At 48.9% G+C, this 11,029-nt stretch overlaps 1 protein-coding gene across 1 annotated transcript in view; it reads left to right on the forward strand.

Annotated features, from left to right (window-relative positions):
- LOC144757471 (uncharacterized) overlaps positions 1-10,285 on the forward strand; it is a 72,392-nt gene extending 62,107 nt beyond the window's left edge. The window contains 2 exon segments of the mRNA XM_078646384.1: positions 6,421-8,970; positions 8,972-10,285. Of these exon segments, the coding sequence (XP_078502510.1) occupies positions 7,142-8,970; positions 8,972-9,194 (2,052 nt within the window). The 5' untranslated portion in view covers positions 6,421-7,141 and the 3' untranslated portion in view covers positions 9,195-10,285.
- Positions 10,286-11,029: the final 744 nt, after the last annotated feature.

Here is an 11,029-nt window from a genome sequence, read left to right on the forward strand (position 1 = left end):
CAAAGATTAGGTGCACAATATTTTTGGAACATTGTATCCTTCAACATTGAACAAACCAAAAACTTCAACATAGGAATCTAATCCTACTCAGTTCTGGCGGATATTAACCGCATGCGTGCTGCGGTAATTTTTGCGCTGTGTGGCTTTTTTCGATTTACCGCGTTACATGACGAGCTGAGCTCGTCATGAGCATGCGAGCGGCGCAACTCATGACAAGCTCAGTTCGTCATGAGCATCGAAGGGGTTAACCTTTCACCCACTCCAGACGTCTTTTGGAGTTTTTACGAGGAAAGGGGTCTGTGTGAAAAGCACGACTGAGTTACTCTAACGTATCTAACGTTAAATGTATCGCCTTACCAAACGTTGGACGCCATGTAGTGTAGTTCCTATATTCCCAATAGGCTCTGCGCATTGGAATAACATAAACAATAGTATAGACGTAGGACTGAGGTTATCTAGGTCTCTACTGAATATGTTAGACTTAATTATGAATGCCAGCTAGCTCAGAGGCCACTAGAAACTTCCTCGAATGTACAAGAAGGGTTTAATCTTCCTGAATAGACAAGGAGGGATTAGTTTCTGACAACCGCATTAACATGACAACTTTGCTTCTCCAAGAATAAGGAGGGACTCTCCAGAGTCGCAGAAACAGTAGATAGTTATTTTACTTAGTCACTTGTACATGCTTAGTTTCACCAGAAGTGCAGAGAAACAGAGAGAGACAGGCGTTTTCAATAAAATATGTTATTTATTGAACAGTCTTCTTTCTCATGCAAGAGAAATGAATTGCTACGGTTGCAAGACATGTCATAAAACAGAGTGCGTACAGTAAAAAGAGAATTATAAAATAATACTGTAAAAGCATAGTATGGTTTCTAAGCCACACGTTACTTAAAACGGATAAAATACATACAATGATAAATAATGACTAAAAGTACTCAACTGGTGCCTCTAAGATACGCCTACCCCAATGTACCTAACCTAAGCCTAGTACGTGGGAAGAAGTATGGGAGGAGCAGTTAAAGTTAAAATAGTTTCTGCCGAGAATCTAAACCAAGAGTTCTCCAAGGGTCTAATCAGCTCCGTACCTTGTTTAGAGTGCGGGAGGTCTTGTAACTCACTCTCAGGACTCGATCTCCCAGGAACCCTCAAGGGTAGCCTGGAAACACTGGAGCTGGATTTCTCGGCTGGAGAAAAGACAGCGTCTCTCAGTGCGTCAGCAGGGATGGTCGGCTTCCTCGGCACTTGCTACAGCAGGGCTTCGGGTAAGTAGTCAGTCGATCTGCTCCTCAACCACCGTGTGTTTGTAAGGGCAGATGCTGGTATATTTATACCTGGTAAGTGCCGAGTTTGACGTAAGGGTGGACATAAGATGTCAGTAAGAACTCGCAGTTCTTTCAGTACTCCAGGTTCTTAGGACAAATCAAAACAAAAGCAGGGGAATTTCCCGGGCTGCTGAAGGCTTGGTTTCTCTCAAGAACACGTTGTGCTTTCTAGGAGTCTGTGGAAGTAGCCTGGCCGTATTAGGACTGCAATGGCTAGGGCCTAATAGGGGTCGATTTGTTATGCCTGTATAAGGGTATGCTTTGTTATAACCTTATAAGGGCATAAATCAGGAATATTATACTAGGGTCCTAGAACAATTCACCACAAAAGCTGTGTAGGGACTGGGTCATTGCCGGGCATGTGTGAGAGTCGCAGAAGGCACTTTATCTTTATCTTATGTGCAGTGTGTGCTATTCTCGTGCATTCTCCATCTTGTGGAAAGAATGAGCGCACCTCAGTATTTTTCCATTAAATGTGGCCACGGTGGTTTGTACAGGTGATGTTCAATTGCGTGAGTAGGAGGAGAGACCCATGAAAAGTCATGGGAATTACATGGTTAGAAAATGTTGTTCGCAGGGTTTGTGCTGGAAAAGGAATGTTGAAAGAAGGTCAATCAATCAATCAATCATGGCCATTTATAGAGCGCACTACTTACCCGGAGGGTCTCAAGGCGCTTGGGGGGGGGGGGGGGGGGGTGCTGCTACTGCTTGAACAGCCAGGTCTTGAGCTTCTTCCTGAAGGAAAGGTGGTCTTGGGTCAGGCGCAGGTCGGTCGGGAGGGAGTTCCAGGTCTTGGCGGCCAGGTGGGAGAAGGACCTTCCTCCTGTTGTCGTTCTTCGGATGCGGGGGACGGCGGCGAGGGCGTGACTGGCTGATCGGAGGTGGTGTTTGGGAGCGTAGAAGTTGATGCGGTTGTTGAGGTAGCTCGGGCCTTGGTCGTGTAGGGCTTTGTGTGCGTGGGTGAGGAGACGGAAGGTGATTCTCTTGTTGACGGGGAGCCAGTGCAGGTCTCTCAGATGTCCGGAGATGTGGCTGCGTCGGGGGATGTCGAGGATGAGTCTGGCTGAGGCGTTCTGTATCCGCTGGAGTCTCTTCTGGAGCTTGGCGGTGGTTCCGGCGTAGAGGGCGTTGCCGTAGTCCAGTCGGCTGGTGACGAGGGCCTGGGTGACCGTCTTCCTGGTCTCGGTGGGGATCCACCGGAAGATCTTTCGTAGCCTGCGCAGGATGTTGAAGCATGACGAGGAGACGGCGTTGACTTGTCTGGTCATGGAGAGGGAGGAGTCCAGGATGAAGCCCAGGTTGCGTGCGTGGTCTGTCGGTGTGGGTGCGGTGCCCAGGGCGGGGGGCCACCAGGAGTCGTCCCAGGCGGAGGGCGAGGAGCCCAGGATGAGGACTTCCGTCTTGTCTGAGTTCAGTTTCAGGCGGCTGGTCGTCATCCACTCGGCTACATCTTTCATCCCTTCGTGAAGGTTGGCTCTGGAAGCGGCGGGGTCGTTGGTCAGTGAGAGGATCAGCTGGGTGTCATCGGCGTAAGAGATGATGTTCAGGTTGTGTTGGCGTGCGATGGGCGCGAGGGGGCTCATGTAGACGTTGAAGAGGGTGGGGCTCAGCGAGGATCCTTGAGGGACGCCGCAGATGACTTCGGTGGCCTCTGACTTGTACGGTGGTAGACGGACTCTCTGTGTTCTTCCGTCGAGGAAGGAGACGATCCATTCCAGTGCCTTCTCCTGAATTCCGACGTTGCTGAGGCGCTGCACTAGGGTGCGGTGGCAGACAGTGTCGAATGCCGCGGAGAGGTCTAGGAGGATGAGGGCCGCTGTTTCTCCGTTGTCCATCAGGGCTCGGATGTCATCGGTGGCAGCGATGAGGGCGGTCTCGGTGCTGTGGTTGGCTCGGAAGCCAGACTGTGAGGGGTCGAGGGATCCATTCGTCTCGAGGAAGGCGGACAGCTGTTTGTTGACGGTCTTCTCGATGACTTTGGCTGGAAACGGGAGGAGCGAGATGGGGCGGTAGTTCTTGAGTTCGGTGGGGTCCGCTGTTGGTTTCTTTAGTAGAGCGCTGAGTTCGGCGTGCTTCCAGCTCTCCGGGAAGGTGGTGGTGTCGAAGGAGGTGTTGATGATGTCCCGCAGGTGGGGTGCGATGACAGCGTCGGCCTTGTTGAAGACGTGGTAAGGGCAGGGGTCGGTCGGAGATCCGGAGTGGATGGAGTTCATCATGCGGGCGGTGTCATCGGTGCTGATCGGAGTCCAGGCGCGGAGGGTGGTGGTGGGCGGCGTTGCTGCAGTCGTTGTGTGCGATGGTTGACTGCTGAAGCTGTTGTGTATGTCCGCGATCTTGTTGTGGAAGTAGGAGGCGAGGGAGTTGCAGAGGTCTTGCGATGGGGTGATGTCGTTGTTTCCGGCGTTGGGGTTGGAGAGCTCTTTCACGATGTTGAAGAGTTCCTTACAGTTTTGTGCGTTGTTGTCCAGTCGGTCCTTGAATGCAGTTTTCTTGGTGGCGCGGATCAGTTGGTGGTGCTTCCGGGTGGCAAGCTTGAGGGTGGTCATGTTGTCCGGTGTTGGTTCCCTTCTCCAGACTTTCTCGAGTGCTCGGCAGTTCTTCTTGGAGCTCTTGAGTTCGTCGGTGAACCATGGGGCTTTCTTGCTGCCGGGTCTGCTGGGCGGGGTCCTCAGAGGGGCGAGTTCGTCCGCGCAGTTGCTGATCCACTTCGTGAGGTTATCGGCGGCCTGGCTGGGGTTCGCTGAGCTGGCGGGAGGGTGCTGACTCAGGGAAGCAGCGAGCTGGTCGGCTGTGATCTTGTTCCAGCTTCTTCGGGCAACCTGTTGCTGGTGGTGGTGGGTCGTCGTTCTTCTGAAGGTGAAGTGGACGCAGCTGTGGTCCGTCCAGTGGAGTCCTGTGGCGTGGCTGAAGGCGATGTCTTTGCTGGATGAGAAGACGGCGTCGAGTGTGTGTCCGGCGAGGTGGGTGGGGGTGGTCACCAGTTGCTTGAGTCCCAGGTTTGCGAGGTTTTCCAGCACGGTGGTGGTGTTGCGGTCGTCGTTGTTCTCCAGGTGGAAATTGAGGTCCCCGAGGAGGATGTAGTCGGCTGAGGGGAGGGCGAGCGGGCTGATGAAGTCGGCGATGTCCTCGCTGAATTGTGTGCGTGGTCCCGGGGGTCTGTAGATGAGGGTGCCTCTGAGGGTGGTCTTGGGGTTGACGTGGATCTGGAAGTGCAGGTGTTCGGCGGGTGCGATGGTGTCGTCGGTGTTGGTCGTGATGCGGATGGTGTTCCTGTGAATGATGGCGATGCCTCCTCCCGTCTGGTTGACGCGGTCTCTCCGGATGATCTTGTAGCCGTCCGGGATGGCGATGGCGATGTCGGGTGCTGAGGAGGCGTTCATCCAGGTTTCCGTGAGGAAGGCGACGTCTGGGGCTGTGGTGTCGAGCAGGTTCCAGAGCTCGACGGCGTGTCTGTGGACGGAGCGGGTGTTGAGCAGGATGCACTTCAGGTGGCTGCTGCTGGAGTTCGGCTTGGTGGGTGCTGGTGCAGTGCAGGTCCGGGTGCAGGAGAACTTGCAGGCCTGGCAGATGAAGGGTCCGTGGGTGCGTCTCGGGGTGGCTCGGTAGCATCCAGGGGTTCGGCCGGCGTTGAGTGCATTGAGGGTGGCGGCGTCGTACGTCCGGCGGGTGGGCTGGGGTCTGCGGGGGCCAGGGGTCCTGGCGCTGGGCGCGGTCCAGGCGCGGACGGGCGCAGACGGGCTTACCTTTGGCGCACCTTCGGCGCTCAATCGGTGCTCCCGCTGCGCGCGTCCGCTGCGCGGTCGCTGAGGGGGCGTCATAAGAGGGGAGCAGGGAGGGCGGGTCCGCTGGGAGGCGGGAAGGGGTTAACCAATCGTGTGGCGGGGGGGCGGGGCCGCAGGCAGGAGGCGCGGGAACGGGACCGGCAGAGCGGGCGGCCCAGCGGCGGCTGGGGCGCTGCTGGCGGCGTCGGCGAAGGAACTCTGTCAGCAGGTAAGCAGGGGCTGCAGTGGCAGGCGCGGAGAGGAGCAGGGGGGCGACCAGGCCAGAGGCGCAGTGGTCGCTCCCTAGAAGCAGGCGAGGTCCCCTTAAGAGGGGAGCAGGGAGGGCGGGTCTGCTGGGAGGCGGGAAGGGGTTAACCAATCGTGTGGCGGGGCCGCAGGCAGGAGGCGCGGGAACGGGACCGGCAGAGCGGGCGGCCCAGCGGCGGCTGGGGCGCTGCTGGCGGCGTCGGTGAAGGAACTCTGTCAGCAGGTCTATGCATGTGAGGTGCAGGTGAATACATTTAAGAACAGGCCCTTCCTTGTATGGAGGGCAGCAGAGATGTAGGAGATATGGACAGAGCAGTTTGACTTAAGAGATGTTTTAAATTGTTTTTCGGGTGCTGAGCAAGATCCAGGGGTGAAAGGGTGCTAACAGGCTTGGCTTTGGCGCACCATCTGTGCTCTTGCTACGCTGATGCACCACAGCTCTCAACTAGTGTGCCGCCAGACTAGTGTGCTATCTCAAGCTCTAAAGTTAGAGGTGGGTCAACTAAACAACAGAGCAGCCAAGCTCAATCTCTTAGTCCATTCGGGTAACTCCCACCCCGGTGGATAATACTGACAAACTTAAAAATATTTGAGAGAAGTAAAACCACAAAGTAAATACAGTCATTAAACTGCTGCTCTACTGCATATTGTGGGTGCAGTGGATGAAGCCAGGCACCTCTGCGAGCAGCAATATTTGATTCATGGCGCAACATCCTGATGTCCACCCTTCTGTCTCGAGTCTTCATGATCCATCTCTTACTCAAAGAGCTGTTCTTGTTTTAACAAACGCTTGACCATATGCATCTACCTAAAGCTGTAACTAGTGTATGAGTGCTATGCGAGCGCCCTTTTCTTTTACTAACTTACTCATGAAAACCTTTGCTGAAATAATTAAGATTTGACATATTCAAAGCAACTTTATGTAAATTTCTGTGTATGGTTAAATATGCCTTCATAAGTTTCAAAAATGGTAATCAAGAGATATTTATACAATCAATTAAAAATTGTGTATGCACATTCCGTTATGTTTCCCTTTAAGTAATTTTAAATCTTTTTACATCTGACAGAAAACAATCTTTGATTGTCCAAAATTTTTCAAAATAAGGAAGATAACACTGTTAATCTGCAAAGACGAAGTCTGAAATATTGAGTTCCAGTATTCAGGAAAACATAAGTGCCGTCAGAACCAGCTGAACCCGGACATAAACTGAGACATCCTGAAAGAAGGGACAAGGGACACGAGAAATTCAGTGATTCCACGAGTCTCAGCTGTGCACCTCCATGCCTCGAAATGAAGAAATAACCTCTAGAAAATTAAGACCACACTGATAAACCTCCTCTTGTGTAAACATGTCCAATAACAGCTTTGATCATGAGGTCGGTATGAGGTGGTTACAGCAGTGCTCTGCTTCCTAAAATAATACCAGGCCACCATTCTGTGCTAGAGGTGTATTGCAAACTGTTTCAGACCAATCCACAGCAACCATTGAAAAGGGCAACGGAGTGGAGTCAGACAAGTGAAGGTTAAAAGAAATAGGGGTTCTGCTGTCTAAAATACAGAGCACTGTCCCAGTGTGCACCGACCAGAAGGACAAGGAATCTTTACCCGCAAGTATGCAGAACCATTATCCAGTCTAAAGACCAAATCTCCCACGAAGAAGCCTTACACACGTTATGAGATTGGAAAGTAGTTGGTGACCATTGCACTTTATTCTTTAATCAGAAAACAAACGTGCAAAATACGACTCATACAGGGAATGCAAGAATAACACAAGTGCTTTATCAGTCATGTTGGCCCTTCAGGAAGTACAGTCAATGGATGTAAACAAGTATATACCAGACCCAGAGACACTAACCAAGAGAGAAGTCTCAGACACATGCAGTGAGAGCTTTAGTTTGTCATCAATATTGAAACCCCATCAGCAAACACACACAGGGAAAACACAATTCAAATGCACTGAATGTGTAAAGAGCTTTATTCAGTTATCAGGCCTAAAAAGACATCAACGAACACACACAGGGGAAAAACCATATAATTGCACTGAATGTATGAAGAGCTTTAGCCAGGTATCAGGACTCCAGACACATCAGCAAACACACGCAGGGGAAAAAACATATAATTGCAATGAATGTGGGAAGAGCTTTATATATTTATTAGGACTAAAACGGCATCAGAGAACACACACAGGGGGAAAACGATTCCAGTGCAGTGAATGTGAAAGTAGTTTTAGTGAATCTTCAACATTAAGGATTCATCAGCGAATACACACAGGGGAAACACCATTCAAGTGCAGTGAATGTTTGAAGAGCTTTAGTCGATTATCAGACCTAAAATACCATCTGAGAACACACACAGGAGAAAAACCATATAATTGCACTGAATGTGTGAAGAGATTTAATCAAATATCACACCTAAAACAGCATCAGCGAACACACACTGGGGAAAAACCATTCCAGTGCAGTGAATGTGGAAGAAGTTTTAGTGATTCATCAACATTAACAAAACATCTGCGAACACACACAGGGGAAAAACCATTTAAGTGCAGTGAATGTGGAAGAAGTTTTAGTAATTCAGCAACATTAAGGATTCATCAGAGAACACACACAGGGGAAAAACCATTTAAGTGCAGTGAATGTGGAAGACGTTTTAGTAATTCAGCAACATTAAGGATTCATCAGCGAATACACACAGGGGAAAAATCATTCAAGTGCAGTGAATGTGAAAGTAGTTTTAGTCGATCTTCAACATTAAGGATTCATCAGCGAACACACACAGGGGAAACACCATTCAAGTGCAGTGAATGTTTGAAGAGCTTTAGTCGATTATCAGACCTAAAATACCATCTGCGAACACACACAGGAGAAAAACCATATAATTGCACTGAATGTGTGAAGAGATTTAATCAAATATCACACCTAAAACAGCATCAGCGAACACACACTGGGGAAAAACCATTCCAGTGCAGTGAATGTGGAAGAAGTTTTAGTGATTCATCAACATTAACAAAACATCTGCGAACACACACAGGGGAAAAACCATTTAAGTGCAGTGAATGTGGAAGAAGTTTTAGTAATTCAGCAACATTAAGGATTCATCAGAGAACACACACAGGGGAAAAACCATTTAAGTGCAGTGAATGTGGAAGACGTTTTAGTAATTCAGCAACATTAAGGATTCATCAGCGAATACACACAGGGGAAAAATCATTCAAGTGCAGTGAATGTGAAAGTAGTTTTAGTCGATCTTCAACATTAAGGATTCATCAGCGAACACACACAGGGGAAAAACCATTTAAGTGCAGTGAATGTGTGAAGAGCTTTTGTCAATCATCACACCTAAAACAGCATCAGAAAACACACACCGGGGAAAATCAATACCAGTGCAGTGAATGTGAGAAGAGGTTTATTCGATTGTCAGACCTAAAACAGCATCAGAGAACACACACTGGGGAAAACCCATTCAAGTGCAATGGATGTGGGAAGAGCTTTATATATTTATCAAGACTAAAACGGCACCAGAGAACTCACACAGGGGAAAAATCAATCAAGTGCAGTGAATGTGAAAGTAGTTTTAGTGAATCTTCAACATTAAGGATTCATCAGCAAACACACACGGGAAAAAACATTCAAGTGCAGTGAATGTCTGAAGAGCTTTAGTCGATTATCAGACCTAAAGCACCATCAAAGAACATACACAGGAGAAAAACCATATAATTGCAGAGAATGTTTTAAGAGGTTTAGTCGATTATCACAACTGAAACAGCACAGAGAACACACACTAGGGAAAAACCATATCATTGCCATGAATCTAGAAGTAGTTTTAGTGAATCATCAACATTAAGAAAATATCAGCGAATACACACTGTAAAAACCATTCTAGTGCAAGGAGTGTGACAATGGATATATATATATATATATATATATATATATATATATATATATATATATCAGGTCCAAAACGGCATCAGAAAACACGCACAGGAATCATTCAAGTACAGTGAATGTTGAAGTAGGTTTTATGAATATTCAGTATTAAGTACTGATCAGCGAACACACACGGGAAAAGCCATGTCATTGCAGTAAATGTGTGAAGATCTTTTGTCAACTTTCAAAGCTACAAAGACGTCAGCCTCTCTTCAGAAGAGTGCAAGATCAATAATGATGGTCGCAGAGCTACAACTGTGTGACAGCCAGGCCGAGCACACTTAAGAAGAGTGCAGGATCAATAATGAAGGTCACGGAGCTGCAGCTGTGTGATAGCCAGGCCGAGTACACTTCAGACGAGTGCAGGATCAATAATGAAGGTCACAGAGCTGCAACCGTGTGATAGCCAGGCCGATTACTTCACTTCAGAAGAGTACAGGATCAATAATGAAGGTCACAGAGCTGCAGCTGAGTGATAACCAGCACGCATCTTCAGACGAGTGCCAGATAAATAATGAAGGCCACAGAACTGCAGCTGTGTGATAGACATGCCGAGTACTTCACTTTAGAAGAGTGCAGGATCAATAATGGAGGTCACAGAGCTGCAGCTGTGTGATAGCCAGGCCGAGCACCCAGTGTCTGTTCACCAGATACAGATTATTAATGAAAGTCTCCAACCTGCATGCTGTGTGATAGACAGGGTGAGCACTCTTAAGGAGAGTGAGGAATCATTTATAAAAGTCACTGAGCCACATGTTGTGCGATAGTTAGGCGAAATCACCATTTTACATTCTTGGACGACGATTTTTTGATGGCTAATGGAGCCGAATTTTGACATGATTGTTCCACAAAAGAAATTAAAAAAAAGATCGATTGCACAAAAATATTATAAAGGTAGAACCAATCATGATGCAATAAAATGTATACAACAATGACTAAGTTTTACATATTAAAATGAAAGGCATGTTTTTAGATATGTAATAGAATAAAGAAATGATTTGGAGTTTGGCATTTTACTGTTGATTGTAAAGAAATTATATTGCGCCCCTAAACTCAAGATAATTTGTGCTGCCAGCAGGTAGTCTAGCAGAGGTGGCAATAGAAGGGGGTCCTGTCTCGACAGTGTGACTGCTGTCAGCAGGGAGTCTGGCAGAGGTGGCATTAGAAGGGGGTCCTGTCTCGACAGTGTGACTACTGTCAGCAGGGAGTGTGGCACAGGTGGCATTAGAAGGGGGTCCTGTCTCAACAGTGTGACTGCTGTCAGCAGGTGGTCTGGCAGAGGTGGCATTAGAAGGGGATCCTTTCTCGACAGTGTGACTGCTGTCAGCAGGGAGTATGGCAGAGGTGGCATTAGAAGGGGGTCCTGTCTCGACAGTGTGACTGCTGTCAGCCGGTGGTCTTGCAGAGGTGGCATTAGAAGGGGGTCCTGTCTCGACAGTGTGACTGCTGTCAGCCGGTGGTCTTGCAGAGGTGGCATTAGAAGGGGGTCCTTTCTCGACAGTGTGACTGCTGTCAGCAGGTGTCTGGCACAGATGGCATTAGAAGGGGGTCCTGTCTCGACAGTGTGACTGCTGTCAGCCGGTGGTCTTGCAGAGGTGGCATTAGAAGGGAGTCCTGTCTCGACAGTGTGACTGCTGTCAGCAGGTGGTCTTGCAGAGGTGGCATTAGAAGGGGGTCCTGTCTCGACAGTGTGACTGCCCTCAGCAGGGAGTCTGTTCGAGGTGCCATTAGAAGGGGGTCCTGTCTCAATTG

The sequence above is a fragment of the Lissotriton helveticus genome, chromosome 1_1 (genome assembly GCF_964261635.1).
Source record: "Lissotriton helveticus chromosome 1_1, aLisHel1.1, whole genome shotgun sequence".
Lineage (NCBI taxonomy): Eukaryota > Metazoa > Chordata > Amphibia > Caudata > Salamandridae > Lissotriton > Lissotriton helveticus.